The sequence below is a fragment of the Triturus cristatus genome, chromosome 2_2, assembly GCF_964204655.1.
Source record: "Triturus cristatus chromosome 2_2, aTriCri1.1, whole genome shotgun sequence".
Lineage (NCBI taxonomy): Eukaryota > Metazoa > Chordata > Amphibia > Caudata > Salamandridae > Triturus > Triturus cristatus.
Window position 1 is genome coordinate 758,105,045 of NC_140582.1, and position 19,104 is coordinate 758,124,148.

Below are 19,104 nucleotides of genomic sequence, written 5' to 3' on the forward strand. Positions count from 1 at the left end.
GAAGCAGTACTGGGTGCTCTCCTTGGGCGATGATGTCACAGGTAACCCTTCATGTTTTTACAAGCGTGTGGTTGATTCAGGTCTTTCCCTGTTGCCACTGTGCTGCGCTACATTGCTGTTCAACAGGCTGCAAGCATCATGCTACCAGGAAGAGAAGCTGGCAAGCAGTGGCACGCACTGTGATTGTTGTTGATATTGTTATCAATATTTATAAAGCGCACTGTCCCCCTACGGGCATCCTGGCGCTGAGATACATGTGCACTGCCACCATAAGTGCTTTAAAGAAAACCAGGCTACATTAGAAATACTTGTGCTCTGGGATAGAGCCAGGTCTTAATTTTCTTTCGAAACTGCAACAGGTCTTTCATCTGTCTCAGATCAGTGGGAAGACAATTCCAAAGCAGCGATGCTGCAATGCTAAAAACTCGAACACAGGCCACGTACGTAAACAGACACAAACAGAGACAGTCAGTCACTATGTCACTTCTTACACTATGACAGATTCCAGCAGCATTAGAACTAAGAATTCCACGAGAAAGTATTTGGTTTTCTTGCCAAGAAGTTGATTTACGTGTCTCAGTACCCCAAGCTTAAGATCACAATAGAGCTGTTTTTACAGATAGCACATTCTGAAAAAAACAACAGAAGCATGTTCACGTAGAAGTGTGTTTAGATGTAAGTGCTTCTAAGAAATAAAACTGCCCCTCTGTTAATAATTGGCACTTGTCAGGTTTTGTGTAAAAAAACATATAACACACAGTGCCAAAAAACACTCTTAGCAGGACCAAGGGAGAACTCAAACCACCCACCAACAAACAGGAGGGTTACGTGTAAAGAGCCTTGCAGGCCGGACAGACATACTCTGCCGGAATGTCCTTTTTCTTCAGTGACCTATGACAGGAGGAAACGCACCTTGGCTTTTGGAGGCTTAGAAGATGGACGGCTACAAGATAACTCTGTGCCACTAGTACACAACAGTATCCTTAATTTAAAAAGTATTTACCCCAATATTTAATCACTCTGTTTGCATTGTGTCCTATCTAAATGATCGTGATCAGTGTAATTACAGACACATCAACCTAAAAAGCATACGTGTACATAACACTTGAAAAATCTAACCATTTCACATTTCAAGTAATTAAAAATAAGTGACACAGTTGACTGTATATTTGTGTCTACTGATGGGCAGTTGAGCCTAGAGACAAGCTGTGACTGAAACAATTCTGATCTCCTTTGACTTCCGGTACGTCTTTCCATCGAACCACAACTTAGACAAAATAAATTCTCGCAATGACCCGTGGAAGACTCAGAAACTCTGCCAGGGAGGCGGGAGAGGGGCCCGGCTCACCCCTCTTTGCAGGGCAGGCTGCAGCTTTCCATGACACAGCAATGCACTGAATGTGCGAGTTGCTGCATTCGCTGGGTGACGGCACACTGTATTCTGATAGTTCCAGAAGTACCCCTGGGAAGCTGCCACTGTCAAAGACTATCAGGAGTACGTACTCACAGGCGCATCCATTAAGGCATACAAAAATGCACATATGTCATGCTAATGTGGCTGTGCGTCTGTCAATATTTTTCCCGTTTCTTCATGGTTAAAATATTTTTCACTTGGAGAAATTACTTCCCCCATACCAACACCAATGTTGAGGACTGTTGTAATGTAAGGACCCCACTCGCCAAAACTCCAATATATAAATACATTTACTGCTGTTCTTAACAATGGCAATGAGCTGGAAATACTCTTAAACTTTCCACCATTCTGCCATGTCCCGAAAGCCACCCCAGAGCAGATCTTGAACAAATTCTGTTAAATATTCAAGTGTGGCAAATCTTATTTGCGTGTGAAAATCAACACTATTCTCGATTTTCTGACTCAGGAATGTTAATATGTACTTATTAATTAAGGTATTTGCGTGATATGTAGTTGCTCAAAAATGTTTGTGATTCGAGCCCTACATAACTTTCATGCAGTGATTTTTGCTGCACTTTTCTATGTCCGATAGGCAGAGAGCTAATATTGCACCCATCTATAAAGTTTTGTGCACAGACATTAATCAATTCACAAATGAATTAGTGAAAACATTCACAGCTCCTCTGCAAAGGTCTTCCACCGTTTCTCTGGCATGCCCCTTTTTAGGTCGAGCCTGGGCAGCGCATGCGCTGCTCAGCGAGCCATGCTGTATTAGAGTATATACTTGAAGCCCTGCCCACTCTCTGTCCATATTTATCATTGGCTTGTGTCATTGTTCCTCGTAAATGTTGGCCTCTGATACGTTATTAGGCTAGTTAGTCCCTCCTTAGTACCACCTTGTCTTCATTTGTAACCTCCCATGAAGACTGGCCCTTTTACTTTGGTTGTTACACAGTACGTCTTATTTAGTCTGTAAGCACTATTTTCCTTAATTAGTTTCTCTTACTGCAGGGGGGTTTCTCATGCGCCGTTGTGTCCACATGCTTGTTTAACTCACAGCAAACAGAGAGCTCTTCAGGGGCCATGGGGGACAGAAGGGGACAACTCCGAGATGCTTTTAGGGAGATCAAAGGGGCGTGATGTAAATTCCGCTAGATCGGGCGCGTTTATTTTCTGAAAGAACATCTATGTTAACCATGAATATGCTTTAGGATTGCTCCTCCACTCACTTGCTAACAACCATGACTTCAACAAAGGGCTCTTGCCCTTTTTTTTCTTCTCAATTTATTCCTCTGTGAAATGGATCCAAAAAAGAATTAAAGTATTTGGCTGCAAATGTCTCTTTGGACACACTCTCCCGCAACCGCAAGTGCGAACCCAACCGGAAGGTATTGGAGAGCTTCAGTTCCAAAGTGGCAGCTCGCTGTGCTTTGCTCCTCGCTTCAGATTACCTGTAAAGGGTGTGCTTTCACCCCCAGCTTAATGTTGCTCTTGCTCTTTGCTTTCCTCCCCCTGCCTGCCACATTGTTCTATTGTTTGCTTCCCTATGCCCTCCGTGCCCCCTCCCCCACTGTGCCATTATTTTTGCTTCCCCACACTCGCACCCTCAGTTTTGCTTTCAAACACTCTCCCAGTCTGTGTTCCTTCTGCTACCTTCTGTTTGCAACCCACCACACACACACACACTTTTAAACAAGCATTTGGAATGCAATAGTCTCGCATTTGTGAGAGTGTAAGCTATTGGCATTGTAATTTTATTTATATTTTAAAAACCAAAGTATGAATAAAAGGCATTGTCATTTACAATGCCTATAGCTCAAACTCGCGTAAATGCGATACCTACTGCATTGCAGATGCTTGTTTTATCCATGGGGCAATGTTTTGCCTGGTAGAAACACCTTGCCACCCTACAACCTTTTTACCATTGCCCCAACCCTGGAATAAAAACAATTGGCTTTAATGAGAAAATGTGCTGACCTGTAAAATTCTGCAGTACAGGATTTTATCCAAGTCCCATTGCTCCCTTCACTCTCAATGCCAGAAAGCACCTCAATAAACGGTCGTAATCAAAGACAGTAAAAACGGTCCCATTTTGGCATTGGAACTGAATTGACCTACTGGTTGCAGATGCTGTCAATTAGTAAGGATTAGGAGGTCTGTACACCTTTAGACCATTCCATCTCCAGAACATTAAGCAACTATCTTAGGAATCCAACTGCCCTGTGTTTGTAGGGTTAGCCCCAAGCTACTTCTTCAGTATTCTATCCTGATCAAAAAGTGGTATAACTCCTGAGAGTAATAATTTAAAGTGACACAGCAATACCCTTTCAGGACTCTAAGCCCGAAACGGTATTGGTTTGAATTATACTGGGTGCTCTCTTGTATCTGGACAAAGCTATGTCTCTCTGACAAGCTCTAATGAGAGCTAAACACATGCCCCCAATGACTGCTTTTTGATGCATTCTAGGTTGGTTTAGATAGTATTTCAGCAATCCAAAGTTGTAATATGCTGCCTGGAGTGGTAAAAGGCTTTTGTCATTTTTTAAGCTCGAGGCAGATGGCACTATGCTAATCCTATGTTTAAAAATACTGCTAGACATTTGAGGTAAGCAATTTTTTTGTGTTGGTGCTTTTGTAGAGTGCTCCATATAAAACAGCTGCTCACCACCTAAAACCTGGGAACTACCCAGGGTTCTCCAAATCCTTTCTAATTTAAAGTGACATATATATGGTCAGTGTCTGAGGAAAGCTGGACAAGGACATAGTCATGGAGTAAATCCCAATAAGAACTGATTTGCGGTCTCTTTTCCAGAGCAAAAATGAGAAATATTGCTGGGCCAAGAGCAAGTTATATTTTTGAGCTTTCAGCCCAGAAAAGAGAGCAACTCCACCTTAAAGCTAGGGCTCTTCCTTATTCATTTCCACTGGCAGGGCATATCTGCAGGCTTCAACCTGATCCTTTTGAGTACTGCTAGCGGTGTGAAATTTCTTGTTTTTATTCCATTGCCCAATCAGGCAGGGAGAGCCAAGGCAGGTTGTGGAGGCAAGGGAAATAAGGGATGAATACATCTATCTTGGAAGACACACAGACAATTCTAAAGGGAACAGTTCAACATATGTCTTTAAGAGCACACTTAATGTGCAGAATTTTGTATATGCATTATTTGGGACAACAAGAATTGTTTATTGTATTGTTTTAGTCATTGACTATAGTTTACAGCAACAACAATGTACAACCCACAACCACACCTTTTAGATGTTGCTAGGATAAGGGGCACCAAGCCACCAAACAAGCAAAACTTGTAGGGGAAATATTTGTTATTTAATAAATAAGTGAGACTGTTGCAACAAACTTTTGCATTCCCCTTCCATTGAAACATCTATGATCTACATACCGCAAAGCAGAAGTTACTTACCTTAGGTAACGATATATCTGTAAGAAACATTAGTTAGTTATAAATTCCTTAAGTTAGAATTACCCCCAGGCGTCAGCCTGGATCTGGAAAGTTTTTTCGTCAGCAGTACCTCTGCGCATCAGAAGGTGGCGTCGGTCGGCTCAGCGTCCGTCGACGTGGTCGCCGGGATGACGTCGCCGCAGCTACTCAGACACCGCCCTCACACGCTAATGTCAGTTCTGTACACAACTTTCCGCGCCAGAAACGCAGAGCCATGCAAGACACTGACCACTGGTGCACTAAACTAGGGCCCTAAAAAGATGTCCTTAACCCTAGAAATCAGTTCGCAGAACTGGGAGGATGGGTGGGGTGGTAAGGAATCTATAACTAAGTAATATTTCTTACAGATATATCATTACCAAAGTTAAGTAACTTGTGCATCTGAAAGAAACACGTTATTTATAGATTCCTTACCTTAGAATAGATACCCCAGCAATACCAACCTCGTTGGTGGGTCTGCGAACCAAGATCACACCAGAAAGTCCTGGAGAATAGAATGGCCAAAGAAGCAGTCTCTCTGGACTTGGCTGTCCAGGCAGTAGTGTATGGTGAACGTGTGCAGCGATGCCCACGTTGCCGCCTGACAGGTGTCATTCAGAGGCACTCCTCTTCCCAAGGCAGTATTGGCTGCCGTCGCCTGCGTGGAGTGAGCGCATAGCCCGACTGGAGGCTCCTTTTTAACCAGAGAGTAACAAGTCTTAATACACAACACGACCTATCGAGAAATGGTGCGTTTGTGTATGGCCCGACCCTTCTTTGCACCCACGTATCCAACAAAAAGCTAATCATCCACCCGGAACTGTTTTGTGCGATCCAGATAGAAGAGCTCTCGCTTTGGGTCCAGACGGCTGCACCTCTCTTCTTCCTTTGAAGGAGGCGGAAAGAAGGTGGGCAAAGTAATGGTCTGTCCGATATGGAAGGCAGTGACCACCTTAGGAAGAAAGGATGGACGGGTCCTGAGAACCACCTTGTCCGGATGAACAGACAAGAAAGGAGGTTTTGAAGAAAGAGCCTGGAGCTCACTCACCCTTCTAGCAGAAGTGATGGTTACCAGGACAGTAGAGTTAAGAGACGTAAAGGACAGTTATGAAGCGGCTCAAAGGGAGCGCACATTAAATAAGTTAGCACAAGGTTCAAGTCCCACTGAGGCATAACAAATGGAATTGGAGGAAAAAGATGTGTTAAGCCTTTCAAGAAACGGTTAACCACCTGGGACTTAAAAAGAGGAGGCTGAACTGGCAGGTGAAGGAAAGCAGAGATGGCAGAAAGGTAGCCCTTGATAGTGTCCAGAGCAGAGCCCTGCTGGGCTAAAGAGAGAAGGAACAAGGGTACTTCAGAGAGAGGGGCAGAAAGGGGATCCACAGCCTTTGCTGTGCACCATGCCACAAATTTGTTCCACCCGCAGGCGTAAAACGTATTGTTGTGGAGGGACGCATGGCTGCAAAGATCACGTCACAAACTTCAGGAGGCAGGTCGAAAGACGTCAACTGCCGCCATACAATCTCCACGCAAGGAAGTGGAGACTGGACAGGTTCAGGTGGAGGACCATCCCCTGCTGCTGCGACAGAAGATCCTCCCAAAGAGGCAGTCTGATTGGAGGATCGATGGCCATGTTGAGCAGCTCGGGATACCAGACTCTTCATGCCCAATCCGGAGCCACAAGAATGATTTGGGCCTGGTTGCGCCTGATCTTCTTCAGCACTCGGGGCAGAAGTGTTATAGGCAGAAAAGCATACAACAGACCGCAACTCCACGTGCGACGAAAAGAGTCGCCTAGTGAGTGCCGCCATGGAAATTTCAACGTGCAGAATTGCGGACATTGCGCGTTCTCTTCGGTGGTGAATAGATCTAACCAAGGCTCTCCCCACTGTTGAAAGAGACCTTGCACCACCTCCGAGTGAAGACCCCATTTGTGATCCATCATGCACCTGCAGCTGAGTTCGTCCGCCCTGGCGTTCAGAGAACCTGCCAGGTGTTGAACCACCAAGGAAATGCCTTGATGACCCAGCCATGTCCAGAAGCGGATGGCCTCCTGACATAGGGTCCACGACCCCACCCCGCCCTGTTTGTTGCAATACCACATGGCGGTGGAGTTGTCCGTGAACACCTGCACTACATTTCCCCGGACAGAGGGAAGGAATGCCTTCAGAAGGTTGATGTGAAGCCTGGACGCCGCCGGAGACCAGAGGTCTTTGATCTCCGCCTCTCCCATGTGGCCGCCCCATCCCAGAAGGGAGGCATCCGTCACCACGGTGTGGTCTGGTTGGGGAAGGGAGAGGGATCTGCCATTGACCCAATCCTGGTTCGTAAGCCACCACTGCAGTTGTCTAGCAGTGCCCTCCGAGATCTGGATGCAATCTGACAGATTCCCCTGATGCAGCGCCCACTGGAACTTCAAGTCCCACTGCAGAGCCTGCATATGCCACCTGGCATGATTGATCAGCAGGATGCAGGAAGCCATGAGGCCCAGCAGCCTTAGGGTCATTCTGACAAACCCGGACAGAGGCAGAAAGATCGGAATCATAGCCCGAATATCCCAGACTCGCGGTTCGGAAGGATAGGCTCGAAACCGCGTCGTGTCTAGAACTGCTCAAATGCAGGAGGTTGGCCATAGTCTGGAGGTGGGAGACGACTGCTTGGGGCAAGCCTGCCTTCAACAGCCAGTTGTCGAGATAGGGGAAGACAAACCCCTGATCTGCGCAGATGAGCTGTGACCACGGCCATCACTTTGGTGAACACCCGAGGGGTGCTGGTAAGGCCAAACGGGAGCACAGTGAACTGAAAGTGCTCCTACCGAGAACCGCAGGTAATGCGCGTTGGCCGCCAGGACGAGAATGTGAAAATAAGTGTCCTGCAAGTCCAACGCTACAATCCAGTCTTGCGGGTCGAGGGCAGACAAGACCTGAGCAAGCATCAACGTCTTGAACTTCTCCTTCCGGAGGAAGCGATTGACATCCCTGAGGTCCAAGATAGGACGCAGGCCCCCGTCCTTCTTGGGAACCAGAAAGAAGTGGGAGTGACATCACAATCTACTTCTGGGATTGGAACGCGCTTGATGGCTACCTTGGCCAAGAGAGACGTAACTTCCTGATGGAGAAGGGCCAGATGATCCTCCGACATGCGGTGGTATCGCGGTGGCATGGCTGGAGGGCTAGTCTTGAAGGGGAGGGAGTAGCCCCTTCGGACTATTTGCAAAACCCACCTGTCCAAAGTGATGGTGCGCCAGTGGGGGAGGTGATGGCGAATCCTGCTGCCCACTGGTGTTTGATGGGCCTGAAAGGTCAGACTAGGAGGGTTTAGAGGCAGCTGCAGAGGGGGATTGGTGGACTGGCCCGCCCGCTAGCCCCCGGGACCTCACCGGTTGTTTCCACATGTCCGGCCGCGCGAAGGTTGGGTAACTTGCTGCGGCCTGTGGCCCTGGGTGTGACATAGCGGGGCACCCCTTCCGTAGCCATGAAATGGGCGAAAAGGAGAGGCCCAAGGACTTGGCCGTAGCCCGTGAGTCCTTGTAGCGCTCTAGGGTATTGTCTGCTTTGTCACCAAAAAGGCGACGGCCATCAAAGGGCATGTCCATCAAGGTGTTCTGGACACCCCCTGAAAAGCCAGTGGACCTCATTCAGGCATAGCGATGAAGTGCTACCGACATTGAAATAGCCCTGCCCAGAGAGTCGGCGGTGTCCAGCCCACAACAGATCATAAACTTTGCTGCATCTCTCCTGGCGGCAACAGTCTTGGAGAGCACTGCCCTGGCCTCCTTTGGACACTGCGGCAGCACTTGCACCACCGTATCCCACACTGAGTGCGAATAACGGCCCAAGAGACATGCAGTGTTTACGGACCGCAGCCATAAACGGGCGGAAGAGAAAAATTTCTTGCCAAGATGGTCCAGCTTCTTGGATTCCCTTTCTGGTGGAGTGGTAGGGAAGGCGCTTTTGGAGGTGCAGGCTTGGACCACCAAGCTCTCTGGGGTGGGGTGTTGGGAGAGGAAAGTGGGGTCACCCGGAGCCGGGCGTTGGGCGATCATCCTGTCCACGGGAGCCCCCGTGTTGGGCCTGCACCACGTGCCCAAAAGGACGTTGGTGAGGGCCTCATTAAACGGTAGCAGGGGCTTCAAAGAGCTCGCCGAAGGTTGAAGCATCTCAATAAGGAGGTTAGTCCTGACCGCCACCGTAGGAAGCTCGAGGTTGAGAGCCTTGGCCGCCCTACGCAACACCACAGCGTATGACGCTCCCTCCTCCGAGCTCTGTCAGCTCGCCCCCGGATTGGGACGGTTCACGCTTTCCTTGGGGCGACCAATCCTGGTCGGCCCCTTTCGAGCGGGCTATTTAAATGTGCGGGGGAGGAGCTTCCCACCTCCGACTGCCATTTAGCCCAGATGCCTAATGGGTCCGGCTTCGCCTCCCCCGGCTCAGGTTACAACTATTTAGAAGAAATTATTAGGTGGGGGGGACACCCCAAATAGTCCACCTGAGCAACGCCCCTGAATAAAGACATGTGAGATAACCGATAGGAAACTGGCTGGCGGTGAGTGGTTTTGTTTACAAAGAGGATACATGCATGCATATTTACATCCAAAGGTAGAAATATTTAAAGTGGCTTTTTTCAATACACATGAACAGATTTATAGTCCTTGCTACAGAACACTTGCCATGAATGGTAAAAAAGTATGTTTTTGTTCATTATGGTTTTGCCAGCTGGTACTTACATGTATGTTTTGAACAGCAGGTTTAACAGTTGCAGCTATTTTTATGGAACATTGTTGAAAACGAAAAAAACACATTAATAATCCCTGACACAACCTTATAGGGAAAAATAAATGCAGTGACAAAGGAAAAGAATCCGTTAAATTACTTCATGGTTAACCAGCTACGAGATTGTCAATATATGCTGGAAATGAAATATTCACCTCAACATGTGGAGGATTGTGACATTGGGAGTCGGGCCTGCTTTAGCTCCGTTGGAGCCCAGTGTGACAGTTGTTTGTGGCGTACTCCCCCTACCCCCATGACTTCCTTCTCCACGAATTCTCTCACATCTACCCTCCAATAGTGCCTCTCATCTCTCAATAGCCCCTTTCTGACACACATTTAATTTTTTATAGCGCTACTCGCAGTTCACTCACAAAAACTTCTGTGATCTGCATGGTTCACTCTTTGCAGCAGGTGCATTCACGCTCTGCACTACTTTAAGATGAGTAAAAACTGTCGCTAGAAAAAATTCTGATCTATCATCAACAGGAAAATTAATCTGAGTTATCTTGACATTTTTGTTATTGCCTGAAAATTGCTGGACGCACAAGGAATTTCACGTGCTTTTATACCAATAATCACACCACCATAGTCTGCTCCAGGTGTATCTGCGCCAGTCGCACTGCCCTAAAGCCGGCCCTGTTTGGAGTTAAAATAAAACTGATTAGCATTTCTTACCCGGAATCCTCTGTGTAGTCGATCCTTCATGATACCAATAAATTCCTTATAACTCAACTGATCATCTCGGTCAACATCAAATATCTTGAAGACTGTGTTTACCAAATGTGGCGAAAGTTTTAGACCCGTTGCTACGTAGACAGCACGTTTGAACTCATCTAGGTAAACAATCAAATACATAATAATGTTATATAATTATTACATGATTGCAGAAAATGTAATTCTGCAATGCTCTAAAATGAATGGAAACCTCTCTAAGGTTTTTGCATTTGACTGTTCCAGTTTGAAATATCTCGCAAACACTTAAAACATGAAATCATAGAAAATACATTCTCAACCAGACAAATAAAAAATGTAAGGCAAAATAAAGTTCATGTTGATCTGATTAGCAAATCACAGTATCTAACAAATGCTGCAGTAGTAACAATTAGGAAAATACAATCTAAATAAATAAACTCAAAGCAGATACCAGACTTAAGGAAAATAGCAATATGGTAGTGAACATTGTCCCCCATTTAATCACTTTTTTAATGGAGGAGAATTGTGCAATTTACAACTCCCTTGTCATCATATACTGCTTACCCCCTTGCCCCCATCATTCCTATTTTTTTGTGCTGTATTTTACTTTCTCCTAATCCCTCTTCTTTAACAATTACATCTCTAAGACATACACATACACCTTAACCCTTTTTCCTTTTGATCCTTCCTATCGCTCTGTCCTAATTCTTTCTTCTGTCTCCTTCTTTCCTATCCTAGCACTCACCTTGCTCCCCTCACTTTCTTCCTTCATTTCCTACCCAGTGCAATCCTCTGTCCCTTCCGTCTCATCCTTGCTGTTCCTACTTCCACCATTTTCTCATTACCATTCCTTATTCTCTCTTTTACCCCGTAGTCCCACATATCAACCTTTCTCCTCATTCTCCCTTCTTTCTATTCCTGTCTCCTTTCTCACTTATTCTCTTACTCCTCTTCACCGTTTCCGGCATAACCAAATAATGACAGAGATATTGCCCCTGACACTTGTACTTCAGTGAGCAAGAGTGACATTAAAGACCATGTTTGGTCAGAGAGTTTCAAGCAGGCTGGAAATTGAGATATTGGATGGCCCTAAGACTAAGCGGAGGACCGCTCTGAAAAGGTGTTGGGCATTTTACCATATCTAAATGACTGCCGCTCAACCAATCTTATTTGCCTTAACATTCCTCGATGGGGATTAAGAAGTTTCACATGCTATATCACAGGAAAGGAAGATTACATTAAGTGAGTGCAGGGAAAATAACTTTCTGATTTAATTTGAGAGGCAGATATGGCAATGCACACTAGCAGGTACTCAGAATTTGATGGCAAAGGTATTGAATTCAGTTTTTATTCTCGAAATAATGCATCTCGAAATAATGCATAAAAATAGCCCTCCCGGGAGCGCAATACAGCAGGCATTCAATTAACTAGGAAGTGAATTGAGGGACATGAAGCAAAAACATGCAAGTCATTTCATATAGATTTAGGAGCAGGCTTTGCATACAGATCTCCCTCTACAAACTACTTGAGGACTTGATGGATGGTGTTGGTAGGGCATGAGTTATGGCTAGGGTGGTCACCTTCCCTGGTAAAAATAAACAGACCGGCTACACTGACAACTCTACCACTACACCTCTATTCTGCCCTGCAGAAGACCGGTTGGTCCAATATTATACAATAAACGTATCTGTGCCTGGATAGCACAACCCTTACAGGCAGCACAAACACCCTTCTATTTGAATAAAGCTACCCACATAGAGAGCTACCAACGAACCACAATCCAGCAGACCGGAAGGACTCTGCTATTCCCTGCACGGTTACCCCCATACAGCTCTGGCAATACACCTCAATCCTAACTTGTATAACCTGGCCATCTTTGCTATTATGAACCTTGAACCCATGACAGCTTGTTAAATGCGCCTCAATGATACCTCAGTGAATCTTCTGCCAGTAGAGCAGCCTGCATTCAACTCTTCGAATGGGTCTCAGCACTCGGTCTCATGCAATATAATACTACATGTAATACACGTAAATCCTGAACTGCATCATTAACTGCTACTCGAGGACTGGGAGAGAGAAATAAAAGCTCTATTCTCCACTTTTCACTGAGAGGTGAATGAAAATGGTGTATATTTCTTATACAGTTTTTCTTTGCAGTCCAAACACACAGTGACTGACTAAATCAATTACTGTGACTGTTTGAGGCTGTTTGACAACTCGGAAGGCTGCAGCTTACTACTAGCAGTCCCTAAAGGACTTAGAACAATGGGAATACAGCTGAATTTGGCTTACTTGGCTGTCTGGGCAGAGGACTAAAGACAGCGGGTGTGCGCTGTTCATGTGAAAATTCTCTGGCTCTAGTCTATAGTGCAAACAAACTCAATCACAGACTGGTCCATAGCGCGTGTGCACGCACGCACACTGTTGGACTTGTCCCTTTTTGCTGGGTCATCCCTGAACTTTTGCCTTTCTCCTAGTCTTTTTTCTGACCTGGTGGTTTTAGGACTCTGGGCACTTTAGCACTGCTGTCCAGTGTAAGGTGCGTGTGCTCTCTGTTTAATAAATTATAAGATTGGTCTACACCTGTTTGGCATATTTATTTTACCTGTCAGTCCCTTATAAAGTGGTATCTCAGATACCCAGAGCCAGTAAATTAAATGCTACTGGTGGACATGCAGCGCTGCTTGCGCCACCCACCAAAGTCGCCTTTCAAACCTGTGTCAGGCCTCTGCCATTGCAGGGCCTGTGCGCGCAGTTTACTGCCGCTGTGACATGGCACATAAAGTGGGTGCCACTTCTGTGACCCCACTTTTACTACATGTCAGTCACCCCTAAAGTAGGCCATAGCTAACCCTATGGGCAGGGTGCAATATAGGTAAAAGGTAGGACATGTACCTTAAGTGTGTGACATGTCCTGGTAGTGACAAAAAGCCATTTTGGTTTCTCACTGCTGTGAGGCTGCACTCTCACAGGAATGCATTGGGGATTCCCTGATATGTGTGTCAGTGGTAATTCCTGATATGAGAGGAGTAGCGTGGTCAAGTTTGGTATGTTTGGAATAGTAATAATAAATGATGCGTAATGGTGTGCGCAGATGTATTATCACTATTTTAGAAATGCCACTTTTAGAAGTGGGTATTTCTGTGTGCTATGTGTCTTTGTGCCTGCCTGATGTGGATTGCATGTCTGGCTCTGGAGTGACAGGGGCTGGGTGAGTAAACACTAGGCTGAACAGGCCAATCTGCATTTGGAGTGGTGGGAGGAGTAGCCCTGGGACTGAATGGGACTGTGCCTGCCTTCCACAATGCTGGCTCCGCCCCCCCTGTGGTGTGTCTGGGGCCAGAGCCTACACTGACAAAGAGGGTGGTGGTGCACCTTTAGGGAAAGATGCGAGCGCCCCCAGAACTGGTTTGGAATGGGTGCAAAGCCCTGTAGCAGGGGAAGAAAAAAGACACTAACGGGGATAAGTATTGAGGCTGTGACGCCATGAACAGGTGCTGTTGGATGCTTACTTGAAGCCTGCAGCCAGCAGGCTGCTGAAGGACTGTGTGAGACCAGGGGGAACCCCCATGGACCTGCTGCCTCTCAAGGACTAGGGGAAAACAATCACTCTGCCTGAGGGAATCCTTGTGCTGGCCTCCTGGGGACACTTTGCTGGTGTGCCCCTGTGGTACCTCATGACTTTGTGGCTTGCCCTACATGATTGGTGACAGCGCGTGGGGAGCGCTGTTATGTTCCTTTTATTATCTTTAAACAAAACATGGGTAGCGCGCTTTATTTTGAAGAGGTGTGGATCGCTTTACAGAAGGACCTGAGGAGTGCCTATGTTTTCGCCCAGCGCCTCTCATACAGTCCGGTGTGTGAGGAGTGCTGTATTTCCTCCGATGGTGGAGAGGAGGGCTGCCCAGTGTGCGTGTCGGCACGCCCCCCTGCTCAGCGCCCAGAAGGCCGGTCACTGAGAGTCCAGCCGAGTCAGTGCTCCTTTGTCACTCCCACAACGATGCCTGATCGGGAGCCTACACTGCATTTGGGGACATCCAGGTTAGAAAAAACAGACATCAGGTGAAGCTGCCTGACTCGGGGTGGAGCTTCCCCCCGGACGAGGAAACCAGGCAGGAGCTGTGCCTGGAAGTGGGCGGGGCCAAGCAGGATTGCGTGCAGCCAAGACGGAGCCTGAGGAGAGCAAGACCGGCGGTAAAAGAAGGACGTGGCTTGCGGGCCCCTCAAGCAATGAGAGGACCAAGGGGTCATCCTGCCGCCTCCTCACTGGGCAGATTGGTAGCGCATTGGAAGTCAGGTCAGTCAGCCGACTCGACGCAGGTCCTGCTCGGCCCCTACTTGACCCGTGCAGGCGTGCCCGCTGCACCTTGAAACACTCTGCCTACTGTGGGGATAGACGGAGGCTCCTGGCTGTCACGGGAGGTTTGCACTCCCCAGGCCTTGCAGTCACTAGCCCAGGGAGTATTTGGCAGAGGCCGCCATTGTTGGTGCAGCAGTGATTGGCTGCAGTGGCCCCACGTGTCCCCAAGCGTCTGCACTTCCTGGTTTAGCACGCTGGGAAAGGGTGTGGGGGTCCTTCCCTCCCTTTCGTTATGGGCACACTGTGGGGAGCCATTAGAGATTGGGAATCGGACACAGGCTGAGAGGGAAACCCTCGCCAGAGGTCCCGGTCCGGCTGAGAAGCAGCACCCTAGTTACGGCGAGGACATCTGATACCAGGAGTGGTTCCTGTGCCGGGGGCTCGATCTAGCTGCTCCAAGTGTTAGGGACCCTGATGTAGTAGGTGTTCACTTTAGTGTCCTACGTGTGCTGTGACAACAATGGCCCTATTGGCCCAGGGATTCATGATGTATGTTATGCCCTGATGTGATTAGGCTTTAGAGTTACATTGCCCAGGATTGATACTCTACGCATCATATGGTGATTACAGTGTTCTCGGGGGTGCAACTAGACAGGATGTGTACCTCAATTCAGTCCCTGATGTTTTCCTGGTATGTGCACGTTCTCAGTATTTCTTATGGCCCTACTGTGATGTGATGCATAATGTGGCTTATGCCTAAGGTGATGAGGTATGATGTGTTTATGCCCAGTATTTATGCATAATGTGTTTATGCTTAATGTTGTTCATGCATAAGTGCTAATTCCAGTAGTTGCTGATTGTTTTACTTTCACTATTTGCATTCTAGTGGTTATGACCGTGGCACGATTGGCCCCGTAATGTATATAATCCCCTGTAAAGTAATACCTAGTGCCAGGTGGCACAGTGTATATGTGTGATTGCATTCTAATGTGTTTTATGAGTAATACAAAGGCTATTTTTTATATAACCTTTTGTTAAGTTTCTTTTGTGGTGTGCCTAGTGTGTCGCTGCTGTGTGAGTGCGTTGCCCAAACGCTTCACACATTGCCTCTGGGATAAGCCTGACTGCTAGTGCCTAGCTATCAAGGGGGTGAGCAGGGGTTATCTTCAGCGTTTAACTCCCTTTCCCTGACTAGAGTGGTGGTTTCTGCCTAAATTAGGCATTTGCCCTAGCCAACCAGAAATCCCATTCCTAACACACACACACATATATATATATATATATATATACACACACACATATATACACATACACACACACACACACACACATACATAAATACAACCCCACCCCCCCCGAGCCATCAGAACTCACAAAGGCAGTCTGACAGGGACAGATATGTCTACTCTCCGATTGAAAGAGTGAGAAGCCTGTAATATCACAATACAACTTTCTGAATAAATTTGTCTGACGAGATGAATATTAATAATTCAAGGATCCCACCAATTTGTTCATAAGCGCTCGAAGTTGGGCACGAGCTTCGGTGCTGTAGCACCTCCAAAGTTACTATGCTGAAGTTCAGAAGCTGAATAAGCATTGAAGACACTTTTACATATTTTAATTATCTTGTTACATTTTGCTGTGACAGAGGTTAAATGTCAAACTATGTCTTGTGATTGCTGCTTATTCTTTTAACATGGAGTTCGGTGTTTAATTTTTCTTTCTCTGACTGGGAAGTATTTGTAAAGTGACTTATGTATCAATTTTGCTGGCATACAGGGAGTATGAAATACCTTACAGTTTCTCCAAGATTGGACTCCAAACTGGAACCATCGGGCGACAATGCCTATACCATCAAATACCCCCTCAACCTCTCCAAAAATGCATCAAAAAAACTCAAACACCAACTACTCAAAGCACATCCAGAAACGCTTATCCAAGACCCTTATTTTAGTATCACCAAGGGAACAAGAACTAATGACCTTATATTCCACACAAAAAAAAGAGCCCAATGGAGGAACACTGTACACGCCATGTTAAGCATCACAGGCACCAGAAAAACACCTCACAGACTTAGATTAACGGTATCTCCCTCTCCCCTATGCAATGCAAATGCCACCATATCCATTTACAATAATGGGATTATACTAATTCAGTCTTCAAATGATAATCTAACCTTAATTAACAAAATCTTCCACATCCTAAAAAAGGGGATCCACAACAAGCCCAATCTCCCAACCCATAAGCTCCCTAACGTGCTTGATGGAACTCCGTCATCACCCATAGAGTTCAGGGACACTCGCAAATCACTCAACTCCTCTCTTGGTCCAGAGGATTACCGACCCACATACGAAACCACCCCCCCACCTCCTCCAGAACATACCGTTCAATCTATGATTGTGATCGCTACTAGGAATTCTGCAACCAACTCCCCCTGCTCACCCCCTCAACAACAAAAATAGTCTAGACCATCACGGCTTGACAATTCAACCCCCATCACTTACCCCCGCTCACCTCTCCAGATCACACCAATGAGAGCAGCGCCATCACGTCCTCCCTGATCTTCCCATACAGGAAACAATATCCATGAACCCACAGCCGCACAACTAACCAACCTTAAAACAGTGAGATCCAGTAACATTGCCACCACCTTCAGTCCTACGCTTCCTCTCATCTCTGCCAGTCAGCCTCTCACATATACACAACATAAAGACACAACTAACAATGACTATTGCTCTCAACTAGGCGACCTTAACGACAACACACCATTATCAGATATCGCGTCACATCCCACCACTTCCCTTAAACTGGAGTATTGGGCAATGCAACTCAATGAAATCGAGCGTGGAATTAAGCACCTTAAAGAGGAGATACAGAGACTTAATTCAATCACAGCCAATCTTGGGCCCTTTCGAAACGCAAAAAGTACCAAGATAACCAGAAAGGACACCCATACAGACATCAGCCCACTCCAATCCACCCTCACAGCCAACCTAGGTCAGCATACTACTCCTTACCCCCAACGAGGCTTCCAGACCAAACAGATCAAAGCAAGATTTATAAAACAATTAGATCCATGAACTCCTCCTATATCATAAGTCTGGATTTAATTTGAGCAAGGTGGTTCATAATCCAATCCATCCAAGCGAACCATCTCAGAGAACCAATTCACAATCACAGAGAAATAAACAAGAACAACCTTAAACGAATCATTATAACAAATGGCCTATCAACACAATAACAAACAACTAAAGTGCATGCTCCTCAACTGCAGATCAGCAAATAAACACGTAGCTAATATCTACAACCTCATTCTTACACATACGTTCGATATAGTTATCCTCATGGAAACATGGCTAAACAGCTCATCCCACCCCATCATAGATCTACTAGTCCCACCTAGTCACAATATCATACGACAGAACAGGGAAAACGGGTGGTGGAATAGCATGCATCCACAAAAATACTTTATCATTACGCCAAATAGAATCAATAGAGGCAACAACATGTGAATATCTTAGCGTCAATATTTCTTGCAACAACAAAGTTATTTGTAATCTACATGCCTTCTATCACCCACCGGGTGATAACCAGGACTTCATCGATCAATTCATTGCAATCTTAACAATAAATTATAATCATCAAGAACCACAGATCTTCCTGGGTGATTTTAATCTACATCGGAATGACCTAAATGACCACTCAGTGAATAGCCTAAAATCCTTCCTATTAAACCACGAGATGTCCCAAATCTGCGAAGGGCCTACACATAATAAGGGAGAGACTCTGGACCTTATCATCTCTAAGTCGGACACCATCTCTTTAGAGTCTATTACCCCTTGTGATTGGTCAGATTATCGCATCACCTTCCTCATCAACTTAAAGGAAATCCTTAGGAATGGCCAACTGAAGAAAATCAAACAGTGGAAAAGGAATCTTAGTAATATAAACCATAATGATCTAACCACCCTTTGCAACAACACCTTGATCCCACAGACCAATATGGAGGATGTCAACGACCTCACTGACTATTACAATACTTCAATACGAGAAGTCTCTATCATCCCCCTACAACAGAAAAACATCTCCACTAAAATCTCAAAGCCTTGGTTCAATAACAACTTGAACACAGAAAGACGCAACCTAAGAACGGCAGAAAGAGCTTGGAAAGATTCTCCATCAATAGAATCACTAAAACGCTTAAGAGCAATAAGGAACACATACAATAGTAGAATAAGACAGGCAAAAACTAAATTTATTAGAACCCAACTTAACCAGGCCAGAAATAGTCAAACAGGAATCGCGTAACACATCAAACCCAACAGACTCCAGACCCAGCACCCTACCAAACTGCGAAGAACTAGCCACCTTCTTCAAGAATAAAACAACAAAGATAGAGAAGGAACTTTAACTAGCGAAGGAACTACTACTGGCCCTCCCAGTCAACCAATCTACGGAAGGGATGGAACCACCCTGCATCACCTACAAAAA

General features: G+C 46.1%; 1 protein-coding gene across 7 annotated transcripts in view; it reads right to left on the reverse strand.

Annotated features, from left to right (window-relative positions):
* Window positions 1–19,104, reverse strand: part of MICU3 (mitochondrial calcium uptake 3) — a 547,440-nt gene that overhangs the window by 46,191 nt on the left and 482,145 nt on the right. For all 7 annotated transcript variants that reach the window (XM_085642029.1, XM_085642031.1, XM_085642030.1 and 4 more), the window contains one exon: window positions 10,296–10,453. In XM_085642029.1, coding sequence (XP_085498155.1) covers window positions 10,296–10,453 — 158 coding nt within the window. The remainder of the gene's footprint in view (window positions 1–10,295; window positions 10,454–19,104) is intronic.